This window comes from Anopheles darlingi, chromosome 3 (genome assembly GCF_943734745.1).
Source record: "Anopheles darlingi chromosome 3, idAnoDarlMG_H_01, whole genome shotgun sequence".
Classification (NCBI taxonomy): Eukaryota; Metazoa; Arthropoda; class Insecta; order Diptera; family Culicidae; genus Anopheles; species Anopheles darlingi.
Window position 1 is genome coordinate 5,263,219 of NC_064875.1, and position 23,500 is coordinate 5,286,718.

The following is a 23,500-nucleotide window of genomic DNA, read 5'->3' on the forward strand; positions in this document are numbered from 1 at the left end:
ATGCTGTTGGATGAGAGATAACAAAAGGGACATCAAAAGAGTCCTTACAACATAATAAATCATGACTATGGATAGGCTGTAGACATTTATGTGATGACTGAAGGACTTAAAAAAGTTGCTCTGTGTTATCATATGAAGAGCATCATTATGCGCTTGAGTAAACATTATTATCATTCAAATGAAATGGATTTCAGTGTTAAAACAAACAGTAAACATTGACAATGAGACTCAAAAATAACACTAACACCACATCTATTACATCATTTAACAGCTCTTTAAGAATCGATCAGCACACTCCCATTCATGGTGAGTTACAGAAGAGATTTCAATTCCAGCCACTATACTGCTACTGGTGCTTGTGCTGCTGCAGCTTTCACCAACAAGACGAATCCTTGCGAGCTTCTGTCGATGAGCAGAGCACACACCCTCGTCGAACTGGAATTGGCGAGAAAGCATAAACACACAAACCGACACTCAGCACGCCCGGCAGCCGTTCTCGAAACACACAGCATCCATCGACAGTGAAGACGTGTTTCCGACCAACAGCCCGACAACAGGACATAACGAGCATGGTTGCAGAAGGTAGGGGAGGAGGGTCTCGTTCCAAGAAAGAACCCCCAAAAAAACAATACCAGCAAAAACGGGGGAAAACTCTCTCTCGAAAAACGCTTTTCTCAACATTTTGCATTCTTTCCCAGTTGTTTACTGGGATTTTGGCAAACGGCGAGCTTTCGGCCCTCCATCCCCACGACGGTTTCTCTGCTTCCTCCTCCTTCTTCGGTTCGGTTCTGGCTCGTTGCTTTCAGCAGCACGGCAAGAGAAACGGACTGCGTCGTCCTGCTGCTGGTCTTCGCTTCATTCTCGATGAAATGCGCATTGTCAATGCTAATCACGTACTTTTGCGGCATTTTTCTCAACTTTTATTTCATTTCACCTCCCGGGTTGGGGTGGGAGGCGACGGTTAGTGACGAGATCAGTGGATGTGTCTTTAGCTCACGAAATGCATCCCCTTCACCGCGCGGCGTGGCCCTCGGTGCGCCGGAAAATCGATGTCTTCAAAGTTTACCGAGCAACGCGAACGCGATTGCAGCGGCATCAAGGAGTGCTCCAGGAAAGGGATCTGCAGTCGCAGTCGCTGCCGAGTCAGTTATTTCATCTCGAATCCTTTTTGTTTACCAAGGAACGGGGAGCACCGCTACTCACCGTTTCATGATTTAAACGCTTTTTGTTTTAAGTATTCTGTGCTCGCTCGGGTAGCACTCGGGACTGCTGCTGGTTCGACTGGATAGGCTGGCTGGAAGTTTGCTGTGCGATGTGATTTACATCACGAGCGAGGCACTGTCGGTTGTCCCGGATTGTTGTTTGCTTCAATCTCACCCGCCCCGCCCCCGGTGCGGGAAAACCTCTTTCGCGAGATTCCGTTGATTGGTTGCTAACTTGTGCTGCTGCTGCTGCTGGAAACGGGTTAGCTGAAGCACTTAACCTCAATTTAGTCTCGATTTCTGGTTCATTCGGGATCATTTGAAGGGAATACTAAACAGGTAAGCAGGAAACGAGGGCTACTGCGATCAATTGGCACCCGATGCGAGTTATTTTTTTTGTGAAAAATATTTAATTTTTATTTCATGATTTTAACGATTGAATGATGCTTTTTTGGCTAGACAAAAAACCCACGACCGACGCCCCACAATGTTTGTTGCTACATTAAGAGAATTCCTCTCTGATGTGTGCAAATTGTGTGTTTATGTTTATACCCCAGCTTTGTAACTGTTTTCTCTCTTTTTCTCTGTCGACAGAAATGCTTTGAAATCTTACCATTTGACTAGCTAACAAACGCATCTTACAGCGATCAAGGGCGATCAATAAGCAAACTGCAAAACTGCTTCACCAGCTTAATTTACTTAACACAATAAATCCGACAAAACGCGATCCAGCGATACTACACTCACGCAACAAAACAAAAACACTTAAATAAACAAAAGGGGGGGGGGGGGGGGGGGGTAAACAGATTGTATAATAAGCGGAAAATGCTACTTCTAGTGCCTTAAATACTTTGTCCTCTGTCTGTTCTACTTTTACTAGACTAATTGGGTGTTTCTTTCCTTTATTTTTTTGATTTCGTTGGTCATTCCTTGGTCGTTTGGTCGGTTTGGTCGGCTCCACTATCTACATACACACCGGCGATGCTCTAGAATTCTTCGGTTTCGGTTCGATTTGGTTGCGAAAATGGGCTCCCTACCCCCTCAGCTCACTGACCTCTCCTCTCCGTGACTCCTCTGACATTCCTTCCTTTCAATTCCCCACACCATCGAAAAATGTTACACAAGCGTTCCCATGTTGGTTAGATCGTGGCCCGGTGGTACCAGCTGTTGGCCACTCGGGGACTCGCCAGCCGATGCCGAGACGGCCGAATGGAACAGCTGCTTGGGGCAGATTTTATCGTCCCGATTGGTATTGCAGTTGGTGCCCAGATTATTGCTACATTGTATAAACTTATTGATCTGATGGACGGAGATACCGGTGGCATCGGGTACGGTGAGACGCCCCTGCGCCCCTGGTACCTGCTGCGACACCGGTACCGTCAGTGCCGGTCGCTGGAAGTTTCTTGGCAGTGTACTGCTCGCGATCACAATCTTGGCCGGTTCCCCGGGACCGACGGCTTCCGCGATCGGGTAGAGCGTCGGGTAGTTCGACGGTTTGAAGCCCGTTCTCGAAGGGCCAAGGGTTCCCGTGTGGCTGAGTGAAGGCTGCTGTTGCTGCTGCTGCTGCTCCTGGGGATTATGTCGATCAACTCGCATCACCGGATTCGGTTGTGAAAAGTCCATAATCACTTTGGCATCGGGTGCATGGGAGTCTGGTATGCTCGTTTCCTGCTGCAGTAGCTCCTCCGTCAAGCTCTTCAGAAGTTCCGTTCTTTCGCGCAACAGCTCATCCGATTTGTGAAGACTTTCATCGATCAAGTGCAGCTCCTGTGATTCCCGATCGATCGAGGCATTCACTTTGGTCAGGGCGTCCTCCAGTTCGATACGTGCCTGATCCGGTGGATCCTCTAGCTGGTAGCGCCGGATACGCTCGAACAGCTTCACCGCGGATTCTTCTTCGCGCTGGATTCGTTTGTTAAGGGAGACGATCTTTTCGAGTAGCTTGATCTGTTCCTTTACCGATGGATCTTCTTCGGGGGGAGCGACATTGTTTGCTGCGGAAGTAGTACCACTCGCTGCCGTTGTAGAGACACCAGGCACCGCACTGTGATCGGAATCATTCTCCGGTGCAAAGTCCATCTCCGGGGAGGCCGTCGTAGTAGCCTCTGAAGTGATGCCACTGTCGAGTGCATTCGGATCCGTTTCGGTCGCCTCGGAGAGTCCCTTCAGGTACGTTTCGAGCAGATAGTTCTTGCCATGCTCCCGTTCCCGCACTCGATGTCGCTCCTCTTCGATCGTGCTGATCTGTAGCTCGCGATCACTGTGGGGAGGAAAAAGGTCGTATAACAAAATGAGTGACTTGGTTGTGCTATCAATCAAAAGGTCCTCAAAGACTTACCGTAACTTGGACAGTTGCTGCTGTATGATGTCACCCTGCTCGAGGATTAGCTTCATCAAACGCTCGATCGACGTCTTCGATGACTTCGGGTGGATCGTCTGTCCGTGCGTCATCCAGGCGAAGGTCGACTTTTGGGCCCGATGGCGCTTACGCCGTACGATTGCACTGTTGATGCTGCCTGTCGGGCTTCCGCGGCCACTATCCCGATCCCGCTCACCACCGATGGGTGTCGTCGTGGTGGCCGTCGCACCCGCAACACTCGCCATCGTTCCATGGGAACCATCGGCTCGACGGAGAATGAATTTCACCTACGGCAAGGGTGGAAAGACCATAGAAAAGGATTAGTATCCTGGAATCGATGAGTTGACATGCGAGATTTAAACACAATCCATGTCCAGCGAGCCTATGAGTGGCTGTCCTTGAGGTGTTCTCTCTAATGGGACCGCTTGTCAATAAATTGGACTACGTTACTGATCTGCCGATGCTTGATAGACGCTGGTAAGGTGCGTAGCGATCATGACATGAGCATGAGCAAATGAGAGTGCCACCGGCAGCCTTGGAATTATTGAAAGAACCTATGGCTGATGGCTGATTTATCTTTATGGACGCGCGCGAGCGCTCGCTTTCGTGTGCTGCATCAATGGCCAATCAGTTTACCTTTTTATGGATGGATGGAGCTACCTGCCTGGTTCAAGCGGTAGGAGAATGCCAAAGGATTTCGATAAATCTAACAAAGACCGCCTAGGTTCAGACATCTCGTTAGGTCTATGCTACTTCATTGATCTTTTAAGTGGTGCCCTCGAACAGAAGTCACTACTTCGCTATCCAGCCGCTTGAGGAGCATTGTATCTAAAAGATGACCAACAGCACCGAATACAGGGCAAGATATGTTCGGATTCATTAGTTTCGAGCACTATTTGAATGTGATCTAAAGCCGTCTAAACTGGTTTCAACCAATGTTTCAACGCGAGTCCCGGGGTATAGCCTTGTTAAAATGGAATAAATCAAACTCTTGATCTCCTTCCCCTCCCCTCCAGACTTACCTCCGGTTGTGCCTTGCCCCATGCGGTCCAGATTTGCCATATCTTCGTCTCACGATCTAGCACCTGCTCCACCTGTCGCCACCGTTCCGTGATGCAATAGTCCTTCACTGGGGCTGGTGGCACAACGGGCCCTCCCGCTGCCGTCCCCTGCTGTTGCTGCTGTTCCTGCTCCTGCTGCACCAGCACCTCGATCAGATCCGCACACGTCGTCTCGTCCGTGACGCCCGAGATCCATCGCTGTTCGCCCTTGATCCACACCGGTATCTCATCAACGGAGCAATCGCTCACCGTCTCTGACGATGATTCGTTATCATCGCTCCGCACCGACGCACTATCATCCTCCTCACCGTCACTGCCAGGGTCGAGCACTTTCCGTGCGCCTGCACTGGCTTCCTTTTGACGACGGCCGGAACCACCAGCGACGGCACCGATCGGCGATGGTCGTCGAAGTTGACCAGTGAGCAGCCAATTCGATGACTGTTGTTGATGTTGCTGCTGCTGCTGCTGCTGCTGTTGGCGACCACCGGAACTGGCGATGATCTTTGCACGATGCTCGGCCAGTGCCATCGGCACTGGTACACCACTACCAACGCCACCGCAACCGTTCATTCTTTATCAGAGCCGAGAAAGACGGAGATCGATTCGACAGCACTTTGGCCGTTACCGTACGATCAGCATGCTGATCCGCTCGTTGCTGCTGCTGCTGCTGCTCCTCGCGACTGCTATTGATTATCGTCTGCGTAAGAGAGGAAGAACCTGCAAAAGAGAGATAAAGAGAGAGAGATCGATCAGCAAACTGGATGACCGGTTCGGCGGTATGATTATAGAGCACGACCCCGAAAACGACCCCCGGTGTTTGGTCCACCACCACCAGCATCACCACCACCATCGGCATCGATACTACGATGACGTTTGACGTATTGCTTCCTCTGGAGTCTCGCAGGACTCTTCGTTTAAAGCCCAGCAGCAGCCGCCGACTGCTTGGATGCAAGCGGCGTAACGTGATGATAATTGCTGGCCCGACCGGAATGGAAGATTATGTTGGGCCGATTATGCAACAGGTGCAACCGGGGAGAGGGTTGCCCCCAAAAAGTCCATCGGGCATCGTAGCAGGCTGGGATCACAGGAAATCGAATTTCTTCCCAAGTAAAAAAAAAACAAAAACCATTCGCTGACCTCTTCGCCCGGTCGTCTGGTTGTGCGGAAATTGCGTGCAGCTCCAGTGTCTAGCTGTGTGTGTGCGTGTGTGTGCGTTGGTGTTGATTGTAATTTGTTTGACAGGAAGGCCTCCTCTAAAAAAAAAAGGCAAGGTGGAACCTTCACTTCGCACCAACTCACGGAGGCTTTTCGTGAGAAATGTCACGCCGTTAGGCGAATGCAACGGGTTCACTTCCTCCAAAGCGAGCTGCTGGTGGCAGCGCTCTACACTGCGGTGACGCAGAAGGTCAAACCGGGGCAGCGTGTTGCGAAACTCTAGCTGCGAGCTATGCGCTAATCTCGAGTCCATCGGCCGGTTGCTGGCTAGCTGGCTGACTGGCTGGCTGGTTACTTGCTGATGCTTCGTCACGCTATCGTTCCGATGAGTAATGAATAAAGTCGCAACAGCAGCTGCAACGCTTTAATGCTTGCCGATCAAAACGCATAACGCTCTCTCTAAATGTCTAGTGCCTTCTCCTTGCTCAATGCTCAATCAACGCGCTAATCGCATAGGATTGATTAATGTCTCTCTCTCTCTCTTTTTCTCGCTTACCGTTGCATTAAAAGGATCTACTTCATTAATCGCGCAGATAAGGCACCTTAGCGGCTTCTGTGTACCGTTCTTCTTCTGACAGAAACCCATTGACACACAATTAGTATCGTGGAGGTAGGAGACGGCTGCACATTAATAGGACCCTTCACAGACATTCTTTGGTGCTGCTGCAACCCATGTACCCATGCTCCGTGTGACCGCACACACACACACCTGAACACCTGATCTGGTAATTTGAATAATCTCGATATTCCGCCATCACCAACGGCACATGACGATACATCATGGCTTTGTCCGTGTTCACGGAAACAGAGCGCAATCATAGCCCCCTTCCCTTCCCCCGGGGTGCAGCTCCTTTAATGGGCAACACGATCTCACACATACACACACACTTGAGCGGACGAAACGGATCCTAACCTTTTGTTGCGCTCGCGATCTACATTTTGAGCAAGACACACACACACGAGGCGATCCAAGACATCCGTGAACTCGCCGGGCACTGGGCGTTCGAGGCCTACTTGGTCACGATTCCCGCCGGCTTCAGAACCTTTTTCCCGTCTGGCATGCAAAGTGCACGGTCGGTGTGTACGGTGTCTTTACGGTGTGCACGAGCAGGCCACCGTTCTGGATGCGGTGCGCACCCCGGACTTTCCCAGGAGTTTAATTACTTCAACCTCCGAATTGTGCCCCGACGACGTTGTACACAATTGTACCGTACACATGCGTGCGTGCGCGCGCAGGTCTCAACCAGGTCACCGAGCAAGCAACCTAGGTCCTACCGGTCTGGCCTCACACTGGTGCAGCTTTGTTCTTCAGCAGCTCGCTTGTACGCGCGGAGGGGGGGAAAACGGTATCTTCTCGAGGCTTCGAGGTGCCATCACTTGAGGCAGCCAGCGAGTGATGATCTCTTCTATTTCGGCGCAACGCTACAAGTGCCACTTCCACCACTTGACGCCTACCACGACCTCGTTCGAAGGAGGAGGAAGACGATGATGATGGTGGTAGCGGCGGCGATGATGGCCCTGACTGCTGTTGGCTTGTTGAATCAATCGGCCCGTCAGAAGAGATCGACACACTGGCCTGGGAATGGTGTGCCAGCCACCTTCACCACCGTTCCAATGGAGTTGGATGCTGGTACACTAGAGCATCGCCGAGACATGGTGCCGGGATGGTGTCTGGAGGTGTCTTAATTATGTCACGGACTCCGCGGCAAAACACACGCGCATAGCGTTCAATTTGAATATATGAATACTAATCGTGAAGCTCCCTCTCTCTCCCTTCCGCACCAAGTAGTCTGATCGATTGTGAATATGATTTCCACGGCCAGCTCCCAGCATAGTCGTTGGCCAGCTGCTCGATCCGTATGTAACGTGCCGTCGAGTGCCACTCTTTGAGCTCAAGAGATAGCGCGAAGCGTAAAGGTCTTGGTCTCTGGCAACGCGCCAACGAGATCATCTGTGACGAGGATCTCCAGCAACGAGCAGCAATACAACTGGATTGGAAGCTCGCAATCAATTACCGTCACAACGGGTCCCGGCCACAGCTCGGGCTCAGGGCGCCACCAATCCGTGAATGACCTTTGATGAGGTTCGTCTTGAAGGTCTGAAGGGGAGTGCTGACGGGGTGCGTGCGTAGGCCGAATACGCACGGAACCACGGAGACGAATGGCACAAAACAGACATTCAAAACAGATCTCTCGGTGGCCCCGGCGGTTGAAGGAAGTAAAGCGTACCACCTTCGGTCGGTCGAACACGATCTTGGGTTAATTCGCGGACGAGAGACCATTAAATGACTCATAAAACGGGGCCCCAACATCACGGGAACCTTCCGCGAACTTGTGGAGCAGAGAACGAAGCACGAAGAGAACGAGAACCAGAGCTTTACTCTTCCTCCTGGTGCTGGTGACAAGCAAACAGCAAGCGTGTTGTGTGCGTTCGCACCGTGACTGACCGGTCCCGGTTTTTGTGAGGTTATGGCGCACCGAGTACTACTACCGAACGGAGGAAGAGGAACATTGTTGCACGTCGCCTACCATGATGCATCGCATTGGGTGACAGCGTCCCAAACCCATCTTCACAGCACACACACACGAGTCCACTACTCGAGAATCGAGACACGCCGGTCGTTCTCAGCGTCGTCGTCGTCGTCGTCCAAGGGGCCGTGTGAGCTCACCTGGCGGGGGGAGACCGAAAATCGTGACGTGATTTCGTTATGGGGATGCGGCGGCTCGTTCGCCATTCCACTACACCAGCAGCAGCAGCAGCAACAGTCCAGCCCAGAGAGGTCTTGGTGCTGGATGCTATTTTTCTTCGTAACTCGGCATGCGATTCCGCACCTCGATCGATGAGGCGCGAGCAAACGAGCGGCACTACTCCGCATCTCCGGGGGATACTTGGAATGCTTGGTTGCACCACCAAGCCGGCCGAGGCCGCGAAAGGTGTGCCGAACGGAGTGCGCGCGGTTGATAAGGTATGCACACGCCGTTACCGATCAAAAGCAAATTGATTGATTGTCATCAGTGTCAGTGTAGAGGGAGGGGGCAGACCCTCCAACGCTCTCTCTCTCCCTGACTGTCTGCTCGGGGAATTTGGAGTGAATTGAACCCGATTTCATGCTCTGGAGAGGCTCAAACGAGCAGAGAAAGGGTGTAAACGACGCCCAAAACGCCGCGTAGCGTGTGATGCAGTGCTACTGTCGTGGTTGCAACTGCTGCACCGTGTGTATGTGTGTGTGTATGGTGCAAGACAGGAAGAGGGACGTGATATTTGGTCACATTTCCTGTGTCTCGCCTCTCAGCACGCTCTCTGCACCCTCCCCTCGGGTGCCATTGACTGCTTCCTGTACGACGTCATCTGCGCTGCGTGCACACAGGTTGTGACACGAACCCCCCTTTGCGTCAATGACTGCAACCTGAGGCTCGTGCCAGTTGGCCCTTGAGCTGTCTGTAGGAGCCGCTTCGCTAATCGATGCCGGTGTTGTAATGTTTTGTAACGTAACGCAGGAGCTTTGCTGCTAAATGGCTTCTTTTCGCTTTTGGGGGTGCTTTTCGGTGGAGCCTTGAACACCTTGAAAAAGGAGAAATCGATCCACCGGTGTAAACGAGCTCGATGACATTAGGGCCACAAAAAAAATCAAAGCACTCCATATGGTGACCGCCGTCTTTTCTTGTCGGAAAGTTATACCCGTGATTTGAAACCACAGCACTGCACACAGGTTCGAATGTCCACCACCACCACAGGACCAGGGACCGTGGTGGTAAAAGTACGTCAAACAGGTGGTCCTTGAAATTTGAATACAATCCCCGCTGCTCCCAATTCTGACAGCTGGTCCGGCATGTGACAACGGGGCGGCCTGATTACTACTACTACTACTACTACTACTACTACTACTACTACTACTACTACTACTACTACTACTGGATTGACACCTCGTGATCGTGCAGACGCCGTCTCGAAGCAGCGCTCCGGGGACGTCTTAATGGCTTATCAAATCGGATTGCACTCGTCGGTCCGAAAAACCGGCTTCTCAAGGACGCAGCGACCGAGCGCAAATCAGTGACAAAACGATTAGTACAAACGTTCATGCTGTTCCACTTTATCAATCGAACGGTCACCGTGTAGCGGTATCTCTAATGAGAGGCCATGGCGGTGCCGGTGCCGATGCCGATGGCCTGCCGGTCCGACAAACGGTGGCCGGGCTGTCGGCCTACGGACATAAATTAGCAAACATAAAACAACGAAATGCCGCCCCGCGCAACTCAACTTGTTGCGTGACAGGCGCGCTCCTGTCCTGACACGCCACGCAGCTGCAAGCTGTTTTTTTTTTGTTTTTTGTTAAACAAATCCGCGATAACCGATTTGCTCACCGATTTCGGAACAAAACGATCGAAAAAACCGGAGACTAACATGACATACACACACACGGTACTCCCGGGTATACGGTGCGTGTTTGCCAATTTGTCGGCGCTGCACGGCGCTAGATCTTCGGACACAAGACACGCTGGAGCGCGCAGCTTTCAGGCCACTGGGGAAGTCAAACAATCGAAACAACAAACAACAAACCCTGTGCTAAGAGAAGGAATCCGCGAAGCAACACACACACACACGTAGCGTGCGCCGCTTGTGCTCATTTGCACAGCCAACATCAAATACATTAATTATGCTTGCAAAAGCGAAAGAGTTGGGTAAACTATGGTGCTCGTGCGTCGCTGCCTTTCGACGTTCCGCAAAGAGAGATCGGAGAGGTTTAGAATTCAAGCACAAGCACAACACAACAGAAAGCCAGAGCCGATAAAGATCTGACCGAAAGAGATCAGAAGCCAGATAGCGTGTCCAGCGTGCCATTGCGCACAGGCAATGGCCAGAGCATTAGATCATGAGCCGTCTCCGATGGCCGTCGAGGCGGTCGAGTTAATTTGGTTTCGAAAATACACACAGCAAACCCCGTCCGCTAGTGCGTTAGCATCACAAAACCTAACGTTGGCACAATGACCCAAGAAGGAGGACATTACGAGCGAACGAAATGAGGAACTCCGGAGCACTGGAGCAGCGCTAATGAGCTGCGCTTTGTCTGGGAGAGGGGAGATGACTTCAGACTATCGCCCTGGCGATAAAACCTTAACGATTTGGCCAGCAGCTACTAGTAGTACTGGACGGGTGGACCTAACCTGACCTGACCTCGCGGCGAGTAGTTTCAAATCATATTGATCACGACCGGAGAGGCCGAGACTTCGCCACGAAGCGACGCTGCATATTCATGGCGCAACGTGCGAGGTTTATCTTCATTTTGAAGAGTTTTGATTTACGCGACTCGGCCCAAGGAGCACCTACCCCCGATACGCTCTCCCGTATCGGTATTCCCCATTGTCTTGATTTATTCGTCCCGATGCTAATGAGCAACCAGAGCGCCATGGGCGCAATGCTGTGTGCGTGTGCGTGTGTGTTTGACGAGATGTCGAGGGATGGAGAGTAGTTACTAATTTGTAAATTAATGCTAACAGTACGTTATAACACTCACTACCTCTGCTGCAGCAGGCACCAGAGCGGAGGAAGATTAGGAGGAAGAAGAAGGAGAAGGAAATTAAAAATTCATTTAATCATCTAACTCCTCTAAACTCTCTCTCTCTCTTGCGAGTGAGGCAATAGCCAAAGGGGGCTGGGACAACCGCAACGTTGTGATTGCTGGTGCAGAATAAGTACTACCTGGAGGCTAGCGCCACGGCTTTGGCTTTTATTTTCTGCTCGCTGATCACGCACCAGGCCAGTCAGTATAGAGCTACGCCTTGGAGCTATCTTCCAAGGTTGTGAGCGGTGTGTGTGTACGTGACGTGGCCGGCGCTATCGCTAGCTAACGATCACCCGTCAGGCCGGATTGTGGTGCGCCAAATTTACTCCCCAACGCGACCAGCGTCCCCATAGAGCACACAAGACACAAGGCAGTCCGTCAGCCGCTAGAGACGGTCTAGACGATGAGTCCAGCGCCGTCAGCGGAGTAGAACGGACGGTGACGGTTCTCCTGCAGCAGGAGCGGAGGAAGAGGAGAAGGAGGACGGTTTGCACGCTCCGTTGAGGCCCCTTTTTACTTTGATTCTCGTGCCGTTGTTAATGGGTCTTGCCAACCGGGTGAACTACCCGGTTTTTCGAACCGGACCACCGTCGGACGTCTTAAGGAGTGAAAGAGCGAACGAACGAGAAAGACCCGGTTTGGTGTTATGGTTCGGTTGGTTTGAGCGGGGGGAGTGGGAGGAAAGGAACCCTTCACTACTTTTACCTCGGGCCCCAGCAACGTCCATAAAACCCGACTCCAACGGACCATAGATCCGCCCCGAATAGTCGACCGCCCCAGGGACGGGACCTAAGGTCAACAGTAGTTCGAGTGAGGAGAGGACTTCTGGTAAGGTGGAAAGCTGCAATTACACGATCGACCGACCGGTGACAAGTGCCCATGGGCCGACATTAGGTGGCGAAACCGCCTGCTTCCTTCCATTTGCCTCCAAACTAGTTATCCGGAATCCGGACAATGGACGACCTCCGGAGGAGCCGACCCGATCCGATCGGTTGACAATTGTGTTGTGCAGCGCAGGCGCGTGATGATGGCGGTGTTCATTAGCCAGGAACCTACTGCTACTGCTGTAAGAAGGTTAATAATGCAATTAAATCATTTGAGACCTCAACTACGGTGTCAAACCCCTCGAGCGGCTAAAAAGCAGGTGCTCATTCCATGGACCTTTCAAGTAAAGATAATTCAAAAGAGATCTGTCGCTACGATCACCCGCAGCAGCACCAGATACCATACATACCGAGGTAACAGTTTATAGGAAGTCACTCTTTTTTTTATAGCAAACCTCTTCTCTCCGCTCCTGACGCAACTTCTAATGCCTCGGTGCGGTACAGCAGGGGGTGGCACACCCCTCTCTATAATTAATTCATTTAGAGCAATAAAACGTTGTCTAGGGCGGCAATTACATTCTGCCCTTGTCGCATAAGGCCGTCGGCCGTGGTGTCCGTGGTCCTGTGACAACACACCCTGAATACGGAATAGACGCGAATGGCGCGCGCTGGCATTAATCAACCCCAGAACACGATGTGCCATGTGCAGCAGCAGCAGCAGCAGTCGTCGTGGCTGCTGGGAACGGCGCCCAGACGGTGCTCAATCTCCTTCGCATTCTCCGTCACCACCACGAGGACAACCGCGAAAGCGAAAGGAGATTATGAACCGACCGTCAGCACCACCGCCGGTCGCCCCGTTGATTGGTTTATGCAATTTCATAAATCACAATTATTAATCCCCGGGGCAAGGATCTGGAGGCGGAGGTCTGCTAGTAACGGACTCCCACGGATTCCAGGTTGACATTTTAAGGTCCGAGTAGACGCACACCGACACACGCACGCACGCACGCACATTCGGTCATCGACATCGCAGAATGCTAAAATTGGAGCTTCTTATCTAGCCGGGATGTCTGGTGCGGGGCCGGGGAATAGGCTACTTATTATTCGAGCGGAACCGCGCCAGCGCCAGCGGTCCCTGGTTAAGGTCTGCCGCCTTTAACGGTATCATCGGTGGCTGGCTGATAGCGCGCTCCGGCACGGTTAATGGGGCGAACCTGGCGGTTTGGAGAAGACCGAAGCGAAGAAACAGAAGAAATGCTTAATGTGTTCCATCCCCCCGGGTCGGGGCCACCGGTAAGGCACCGGTGGCCGGGGTTCTACGTTACGCTACGCGCGCGCTTTTGATGCTTCAATTCCGTAGCCAAGCAAGTGGAACGATGGTTCTGGCATATGTTTTCGGTTTGAATTCGTCCATAAAGAGGGAACAGAAGAGTTGAAGAACATTTTCGTTGCGGTTGAAGAGGAGCAGCAGGAAGTTATGGAGAGAGGCGCTGACCACACACAGAGAGAGAGACCTCAAAGCACCTCTCCTGGGCCCCGAGGGGGGAATGACTTCTGAGCGCGAAGCTCTTGCAAATGGCCAAAAAGGCGCTCAGATGGTGGTGCTTCATTCTCGCGATCTTTAATATGCTAAGCCGTGCTTCCAGAATTCACAGCCACAGCCCCTGATGATGATGATGATGATGGAGATGATGATGCGTATGTCACTTGCCGTTACCTTCCACTTTTTGACATTCCATTCCGTGTGTGTGTGTCATCGAAAGCGGTAAACACGTCGTCTGCTTCGCGCGAGAAACATCAAGTAGGCGTTATCGAAGCAACATCATCACGTCACCATTCCGGTGAAGTGTTTGAATCGAGCGTAGCAAGCGTCGACAGGTCCGCGGTGCGAGCATGCTCGTAACCTAAGACCTCCAGGATGACCTCCGCCGAGGCATCACTCGACCGCAAACCCGGTCAACGGTCAAAAAGGCCAAACATAAGCTATGAGATGAGCCTGAGGAGGAGGGGCATCAACACGCGATCATGTCTCTAGCCTCTTCTTCCATATACCCTCTTTCTCTCTCCTCCTGTCTTCTCATTTTGAAAACGAAACGAAACGAAATGCGCCCGCGAAAAAACACAAAAACCGTTCACCATATCCGAACTAGGCCATATCATAATGGTTGTTGTAATGAAATCCGTAAATTAGACAACCGTTTTCATGCTCACTCACTCACTCTCCCACCCCGCTAGCCACGGACTGGCAGATGTTTTCCATTTTGCCGTCCGTTGTTTTCTTCCGGTTCACGGAGCGCACACGATGCTTTTCGCCGTGTGGATGGATCGCGGTCGCCGGGTGGTGGTCAACCATCAAGCGGCGCACGTGGAAGGTCAAAGAAAGTTGGACATGCAAAGCCGAGTTTCGCGCTCCAGCTCCAGCATCAACATGAGAGAAACCACTTATCACTGCACCAGATGGCGGTGTGTGTGTGTGTGTGTCTGCGCATCGATCGTTGTGGTTGCTGCTGCTGCAACAATGTTGCGCTTCGTGCTCGAGATTCATCGCTCATCATTTAAAGAGACCCCTCGAGGGGACGATCTTGCAGGAAGGAGGGGAGCGAGACAAGAGAATCGCGAATGAAGTTCTTAATGAAACCTGAGCCTCATATCGCGATGATGCCGATCGCGGTGGTGGTCCACCATAATTATTAAACACCTGTTCGCGATCCCTCGCCCCGACGCGGCCCTGCTGGCTATCATCAGCTCCCGCGATCAAGTGCTCGCGTGCGGAACGAGATCGCGAACCGGGCGGCGATTGGCGAACGGGGAAAAAGATGGAAAACCCTACAGCTACAACCAGCTGTGCTGCGATTTGCATGTCTTAAACGGTTTGCCCACCGACAACGGATGCTACGCTCGAGCCCATTTAATCACCTGGTACGAGGTACGTGACGATCAACAAGATCGAAATCACACCACAGCACCCTTGCTTTGACACACCACAGGACGCCGCCACTGCCGCCAAACGCGCCCGAGATCGTAATCATGTGTTAGAGGGAAGGTGATCGACGATTGATCATCGGCACCTCGGCAAGAGGACGGCTATTGCCTAAACCTCCTGCGCCGAGCGAAAGTATCAATTATTGCCACCGCAGCGACACACACGCTCGCTGACACGCACATTGGTTGCGTGTCATACACGGCGGCCCCTGGAACGTCAATATTTCATTTCGATTTCGATCCTCCCGCCAATATACGCGAACAGAGCGCGCGAGTTCGTCGCTTATGCGCAAGTCTTTCGTTTCGAACGAGAGCAACCCAGCGGCTGGGGAATGATTTAAAGGAACACACGCTAACGCTGCACTCCCAGCACCATGCCCGTGTGCGTGTGTGTGAGCCTTTTTACCCTTTCCCTTTCATCGTGGCATCGGGTGGTTGGAACCGTCGAATGGACGGACATCGCGGCCAAGTCTTTCGCGTGCAGTGCAGCGAGACCCCACACGCGCGCAGGCCTCAACCCCCTCTCCCCCTCGCCCCACAAGTCACTCCATGGTGCGATGACGATCGCTTTGCGCAATCGCCTCCAGCTCCAGAAAGGGTTTTCGTTTTTTTGTTTGTGTCGTTCGCGAGGTTTTTTTTCTTCCATTCAATCCCGCCGTGGTGACTTCAACGCCCGATGCCAAGGCGCGCTGAACTCCTCGACGCGGTCGGCGATCTCGTGTCCTACACGCCGCAATGTATCTGTCATTGATTCTAGACTTATTTGTTTTACTACATTCCTCCTCGTCTCCTGCTCCTTCTGCTCCGTCTGGACATTCCTCTTGGGTCATGTGGTTGCCTTCTGTCTGACGCTTCCCTGCACAACCTGTTATTCCCTCGCTCCCGGCTCCCGCCTGGTGGAATCGATTCAGTTTTCAGTTTCATTCAACCCAGCGCGAGCTCCAAGCTCTGGATTCGAGCTTTCAGAGCAACGCGCGCAACAACAGGTAGCAACAGCAGCTTCTTCTGCTATACCTTGATTCGCGAGTCGCGATGCAGACCGAAGACCTGTTTTTACGCGCTCTCGGCTCCCCCGCCACCTCCTCGGACCGCACTGCCGTGACTCCGAAATAAAATATTGGAATCAATTAAGCGGCCCGAGAGAAGAAGTGCATCATTTATTGGTGGTGGCAGTAGGCATTGAAGGCAGTAGTAGTAGCAGGCTGTGGAGCCGAAACATCGTCATAACACCAGCATCGGTCATCGATTGTTGCGAGCGTGAAAGTTAAACCCCAATGGATGGTAGCTGCCGTTGACCATTAATTGCGGGTATGTGCTTGGTACTGTGCGCGCGCCACCACATAGCACATAGTGTTAGCAGTTGTTTACCTTCGTCCCGCGAGCCACAGAAACAGCAGTAGTAATCGTCACAACGTGTTGTTGTTAGGCTCGTTGTTGTTTATGATGCCTTTCGAGGTCTACTGCTGCTGCTGCCGCGTAATGAAACTGATTTCGATGATTTTTCCTTCTGTGTTTTTTTGGTTGAAGTACCCCCTTTCGCACCCTGCGAGAGAGAGACACACACACGGTTGTAACTAGCACGCCAATGCGCACACGCATCAGTTATGCTTATGCGGAACCAGCGGACTGCAGGTCCTCGCTGCTACTGACGTGATTGATGACGCCGAGGTCGTCCAGCACCACGAGCAGCGCCTGCGTGACCGTTGGGCCTACTCGCGCCAATGATGATGATGATGAGGCGAAATTGCGTTTAATTACTTAATTCCCATAAGTCACGGAAGACCGTTAAGAATCTCACTCACTCACGCACCTTGTGTGTGTGTGAAGTGCCAGACCAGACACTTCAATTGCTGCTTCAGCTTCTGCTCTTGCTGCTGCTGCTGCTTCTTGTGGTGATCGTTGTGGCTGTTTGCAGACACACTCTTCAGCTTGCTAGGTACCTGATCAGAGCCTTTTTAACATCAGCACACAAACACACACACTCACACTCTGGTAATGAGGTTGATGATGATATCACACTTCACTTTGCGTCGCACTTTCTCGAGCGATGACGACGACGATGCCTCACATGCCGGGTCACCTTTCTTTTCCCAGAACCTTTTTCCTGGTCGGTGGAGCCCTTTGGTGGAGAGACCTTCGACACACTTTTCGCGGCCACAAGATCGGGGACGGACTCGCCAGCAGTTAGAGATCGCTTTTCGCTCCGAATCACAGCCACCGACAGACAGACAGAAATGTGGTCCAGGGTTCCGGCGAGGGCTTTTTGAATGGGCAATTACTTGGTGTGAAGCGATCGTGCGGATCTATTTATTTTCGGGAAAAACTCGCTCGTTCGCTCGCTTTTCCGCCCTCTCTCTCTTTTTCCCATCCATCCGGGGGTGTCCGGGTCCGGTCGTACCACTATCTTCACAATCGACCGGCCGTTGTGCTCCGTGGCTGATTGCTTTTTCGTGTTTTTAAGTTTTCAGATCAACGTCGGCGCTTTTCCGACCTGACTGCCAGTGTGAAAATGTCCACCCTATCCCCGGATCCCAGCAACCAATGGACAGTTTTGGACCGGGGGCGGCGATTGTTTTCGAAGGGGCGGCGGGCGAGAGCTCGAAGACGACGACGTTGAACGGATCGTCTTCCACTAAATGACCGCTGTTGATTCCGGTCCCGGACCTGTTCCTAATGCGGTTAGGTGGCACCCGTTTTCACACCGTTAAATTTGAATAATACTTTGCGCACAAAGACACACGCACAGGGACACACGCGTGCGGGCGTTAGAAACACAAAAGATCGACAACAGAAGAAGAAGAAATGAAGAGATGAAGGCGCAAAGCAACAAATCCGCTCTCGAAGCACAACAGCGCTTGCTTGGACACTTCTACAACAAAAAACAAAAAATGGACGCGAGGCCCCCGGGTACGAGACGAACGAGCACGAAGGAGCACGGTTTAGAGGGGACCGCGTGGACCGCGAAAAAACAATAACAAGCGAGCGAATGATCAAGCGAACGAACGAACGAGCAAACACACGACGGATCGGTTGGTTGATCTTTCCCCAAGCCCAGTACTTCACTCTCTAAGCACCAGCACCAACAGCAGCCGCCGCAGCACACTTTGTTAGAGCAGCATTTGGTTTTCTTCGCCAACGGACAAGTCACCACAGGCACACACACACACACACGCTCGACAGCCTGCTTTTGCCACTTTTTTGTGTGTTTTCTTTCTGAAAAACGATCAATCGTTTCATCCGAAAAGCGCCTCTTTTTTTCTCCAAAATGTCTCTCCAGCCAAGCAGACTCCGGGCGCGAGACTTCACTTTCGGAAACGTTTTGTCCCGACGTTCCCGCGTTAGCAATAGAATGCGCGCCAGAAACAGGTGTTTAGCGGGCAGGAAAGACACCGCATACCACAAGCAACACAACACAACACATACACTTGAAATGACTCCTTCTATGGTGCGCGCGAACAACACATTTTAGAGTGTGTTTCAACTGACAGGCTGTAGAACCACCGGTGGTCTGGTGTGGTGTGATGGTCTACGCTGGAATCTGCTACGGAAAGAAGCACGAAAAGAGCACGCGTAAAAAGCAAAACGGAACGCACGGTTCGCGCGCAACAGCAACACTAAACCGACCGAACCGACCGTTCGAAAGACTTGAGCAAGCGACGAACCTCTTGCGCACGATCGCGCGCGAGCGGTTCTCTCGTGAGGTGGAACTCACGAGCATTAAAGCGCAACGCGCAAACACCGAAGATCAACTTATGTGATCGTCACTCACGCTCTTTCTCTCTTTTTGTGTTGAGTGTCTCTCTGTCCCGGTGCTGCGAGTGCAGCGGCGCATTCGATAATTTATGCCGCTGTATCTTAAATTCTTAAGAGCTCGCTCGAACCTTTGCTATCGCCACTAAACGATCGAGTTTTAGATGGAGCAACCGGCCGGGGAAGGGGAATGCGGGGCAGAAAAAATAAGCATTAGACAGCCTGCAGCATAACACGCGGGCAAAGTGGATGGCATTAAGGGGGGAGAAAAAAGGGCACTGCAACGGTCACTACGACATCGACATCATCGGCACCGGCCATCGCGTGAATGATTTGTGGAAGCGAACGCGTTCGTCGCGTTCATCCTTTCGATTTTCCTTCACATTCCTCTTTTCGACGCTTATATGCGTCCGCTGGTGCGTCACATAATTATGTCAAGGATAATCAACAAATTTATGATGCGGTCGCGCGCTCACCAGCTCACCAGCCGCTTCCGTTCTTTCGCTAAGGCCCTTTATTGTTGGGTTCGTAAATGGTGCAGCCCAAAAAAAAAACACAGAAGGCAAAAAGTGAGCCGCAAGTGAAAGCATTGCTTCGCTAATTTCGGAACGGAACGGAGCGGAAAAAAACACTCCGATCAATCAATCAATTGGGACCTCTTGTCCCTCCCTCCCGCTGTGACGCTTCAAACGGAAATCAAACGGATTCACACAACACACACACCGTCTGTGGCCACGAAAATGGCGCTCCCAAAAACATGGCGAGTGTCAACCCATTCCCGGGGGGGAGAATTGAGGTCCAGCATCTTAATCGAACGAAGAAAAACGCGGACAAGAGCGGTACCGCGGCGGGGGATGTGCATCGAAATTCCATTAGTGTCGCCGAATCAGGGTCGTCCAAACGAAGGTGGAGAGAAGGTTTGGAAAGTACGCGTCTCGCGATCTAGGGAAGGGGCGGGGGGGAGGGGCGCCCCGATGTCCCCATTCACCGGCAGCGCAACGAAGAAGTTGGTGGCGAGTGAATGGAGTGGCGAAATCAAAATAAAACGCGACAAATCTAATTACGGCCACAGGGCTCATCTTCGATTAGGTCACGCTCTCGCGCCGCCAGCCATTTTCGAGGGCACGCCACGCATCGCTGACTTTCGCAGTGCCTTCGTTGCCAGTCGTTGAAGTCCATCATCAGGTGACTTGTTGGTGGGGAGGCCCTCTCTCAGGCGCGTGCACACTTATTGCGGCATCAATAAACAAAATCGGGCATCGATCCGTACCAATATTTAGTCACCGACGTCCGTGGTCGTCGCAAAATCTTGGCAACAACTCGATGATCGCTCTGTCGGCGAGCAGAAAACGGTAAGCGACGAACCTCCTTTCTGAAGCACGCTAAAGGCCATACAGACAAATGAAATGGATTCCCTGTTTCCCCCCCTCCTCCCGGTACACACGCGTGCCTCAATTCCCAGGCTCGTTACTGCCGGTGCCGTGGTACCGCGAGCAACGATCGATCGATCGAACGCCGAACGCCGAAAGAGCTTCCGATCCGAAGGTCTTCTCCATATCGCGCGCCGGGCTCGAAAGCTAACAGCATCAGACTGTCGGGTAGTAATGCACGTTATTATTGTTATTACCGCTGAGAGCGAGTCTTAAAATGTTAACATGTACCAGTCCACGGCACGGCACGGCACGGCAACCAGCTGTATGCCAGAGCCCTACCGGACCATTGCAGTGCAGAGCTACCATCGCTGACTCCAGCGTAACAGCGCCTACTGTGATGCCTTTTACCATAGCAACCATCATACCGGGCATGCTGCCAACCTTATAAGCCTACTGCGCTGCTCTGCTTAAAATGAATGAATTACGCCGACGACGACGTGCACGACGATGTGCGCGCGCGGTCTTACCAACTCCCCCCCTTGGGCTCAACACGATGATGCCGGACACGATGATTGAAAAGTGAAGCGAAAACCACATCGGCCACACACACCATCGCCACCGCCGTGGTATCATCACCCATCAACCCATCAACGGAACCATGCAGCGGTCGGATTGACTTTTCGCGCCCGCGCAGCCATATTGTGCGCTCTCTCTCTCTCTCTCCGCGTGCTAATCCCCGGTGGCCACTGGAGCCCTTTAAGTCGCGGCGTTGCGGCGTTGTCTTAATATCTTTAAGAAAAGTGAAGTGACCCTCGAGCAGCTTCGTTACACTTCCCGGTCCGATCGCCGGGGACCTTTAATCCCGTTTCTAATGCGGCGTTTAGTGCGGGATTTTCGAGATGGAGCACGCGAGAGAGTGTTGGACAACACCAGACCACACCATAGTGTTAACAGTGTGTCTTCCATTTACGCCACGGCGATCGAGGCCATGGTAATGGCGCTCGGAGCGGCGTTCGAGTGACTAAGCGATGGAGCATTGGACTGATCTGGAAGAAGGTGCATTTCTTCGTCATTGTTAAGCCCATTTTTGAGTTCCCTAAAACCATGTCCCGTGATAGCCGGGAACAGAACAATGTAACCTGGCTTTTAAAGTTCCACCGATAACCCAAAATTCCATCATCCGAACGTCATCGAGAATTGAAAGCAAACGACGCCGATGGCGACGACATTAGAGCACACCCTTTTGGGTGTGTATGTGTGTGTGTTTGTCTACCTGTTCCGCACTATCACTCTACCGGACCTGGTCCACTGGTCACGGAACGTTTCCCGTTCTTTGGGGTTCCTCGTTACGCACACACGTGTTTGACCGTTCGATGTTGACCTTTTCCCTTTCTTTCTTTTTTTCGCCCTTCCCCAAACTCCATTGAGGTCTATTTGTCGTTCCCTCGACTCGTTTCTCTGTCTCTGTCCTCTCTCTGCTTCACCCTTCTGACCGTTTCCTGGCCGCATATGGTAGCAAGCAGCATTCATTCTCCCTTCTGTTGCTGCTGCTGCTGCTGCTGCTCTCGATCGCTTGTTTTCCTGTGTGCCGGCAGGTACTTCCGGTTCCCAGGGATGGTTCAACCCTTGAACTAGAACAGGGCAACGCGTTGCTTCCCTCATCGAGTTGCACTTCCCTTCGCTCGAACTTCGAAGTAGCAACTGGATCGACGGAGAAGAATGAAATGCTGATCCAGAATCGATGTACAATGTTGCAACCAACAACGACGACGATGACGATGGCGACCACAAACATGGATTTCGACGCCCCAACAAGCCGTACTTCCATTACCATCGTCATCGTCATCCTCGTCGTTGTCGTTGTCGTCGTAAACGGAGCTGCTGCTGCTGCCGGTAGAATGTCTCCGCACACGCCACAAATACACAACTTATCTCGCAAAACTTATCAAGACAGATAAAATAAAACGGTAATTTCCAGAGATTACCATTTTGTACCGGCGACCGGTGTCCCCTTCCGAGCTGGGGGGAACCAGGGAGGTGCGGTGACCATTAGCTTCTGGCTGAACAAGAATTTCCATCACCATCATCATCATCATCGCAGTCACCGTCGCCGTCGTCATGGTCGGCATTGTCGTCGTGCTCGTGCCATCGTCGCGGGACTTGTTCCACGAGTCAGATTGAGAACAAAATAATTAGCAAGCCCATAATGTGCTGCCAATATAGTTCTGGTTCTGGTCCTCCGTTTGCATTCTTCCATCCCTTACCCGGGTTGGGATCCCGCCAGGACCGGCCTAGGCCCGCCCAGAGTGAGTTGATTGACTGGTTTCCCCGGGTTACCACGGAGGAGGCTCGCATGTGAATGCAGAAAAAACGGAGGAACGAAGAACTCGAAGTCGCTTGCAAAGTGCGCCGTGCGTTATGACGAATCCCCCACCACTCTTCCTGGCAACACGCAACAAGCCACCAACATTTGTGTGTCAAAAGTGAGGTTTTTTGGTTAATATCGTAGCCCATCAAGCGACGGCTGAGCGGCGATCGGCATCGTCGTGGCCACAAAAAACTACAGGGTTCGTCACTTATGCGCCTCAAGTCTTTTGATCCTCTCCTCTTCACTTTTTTGAAAAACGTGGCAGAAAACGAACCAGGGGGAGAGAAAAAAATAAGCAGACGACCATAAAACAAGCGGCGCGCGTACGGGTGCGAGAGCAATTCTTACCCTCCTTCCTTTCCTCTCATCTTTTCCCCCTACCCCAAAGGAGAGGACAAACGGAAAGGATTTCAATGGAACGGTCCTTGAGAGTGGCCGGTAAATTACAGTCCACCCCCCAAACAACCAGCGACAGAGAGAGAGAAAGAGAGTGCGCGAGGTGACGGACCTCTGTCAAACAAATCATGCGGATTACTGGCCGGGGGGACGCGATGATGCTTTACATCGCGTTTTGCACGTTCCTCCCTCGACTCAGACGACGAAAATCCAGACAAATTTGACAGACGATCAGAAACACAAAATTAAATTTCACACACACACGCCACCATCTCCTGAGTACCGAAAGCTACATGATATGCACCATTCTGGGCACCACTGTTGTTAACCTTTCCTCGCCCCGACGCAACGGCAACGGCAACGGAGCCAACGCAACGATGGACCAACTTTCACGCACAGACGGATCGCGG

The 23,500-nt window shown here is 52.1% G+C and overlaps 1 protein-coding gene across 1 annotated transcript; it reads right to left on the bottom strand.

Annotated features, from left to right (window-relative positions):
* Positions 1–1,991: 1,991 nt before the first annotated feature.
* Positions 1,992–17,142, bottom strand: LOC125956280 (ras association domain-containing protein 10-like). The gene is made up of 4 exons (XM_049688001.1): positions 17,014–17,142; positions 4,584–5,339; positions 3,541–3,848; positions 1,992–3,462 (listed from the first exon to the last, which is right to left on the bottom strand). The coding sequence occupies exons 2-4, from the start codon at positions 5,190–5,192 to the stop codon at positions 2,319–2,321; spliced, it is 2,061 nt and encodes a 686-aa protein (XP_049543958.1). The 5' UTR covers positions 5,193–5,339; positions 17,014–17,142; the 3' UTR covers positions 1,992–2,318.
* Between the last annotated feature and the right edge of the window lie 6,358 nt (positions 17,143–23,500).

What these genes read in the sequence shown, in the direction of transcription:
- LOC125956280 (XM_049688001.1), bottom strand. Translation starts at nt 5,192, where the DNA reads ATGAACGGTTGCGGTGGCGTTGGTAGTGGTGTACCAGTGCCGATGGCA. An exon ending in GGGGCAAGGCACAACCGGAG is followed by an intron (nt 3,849 to 4,583) that starts GTAAGTCTGGAG and finishes CCCTTGCCGTAG; the next exon opens with GTGAAATTCATTCTCCGTCG. An exon ending in CAGCAACTGTCCAAGTTACG is followed by an intron (nt 3,463 to 3,540) that starts GTAAGTCTTTGA and finishes TCCTCCCCACAG; the next exon opens with TGATCGCGAGCTACAGATCA.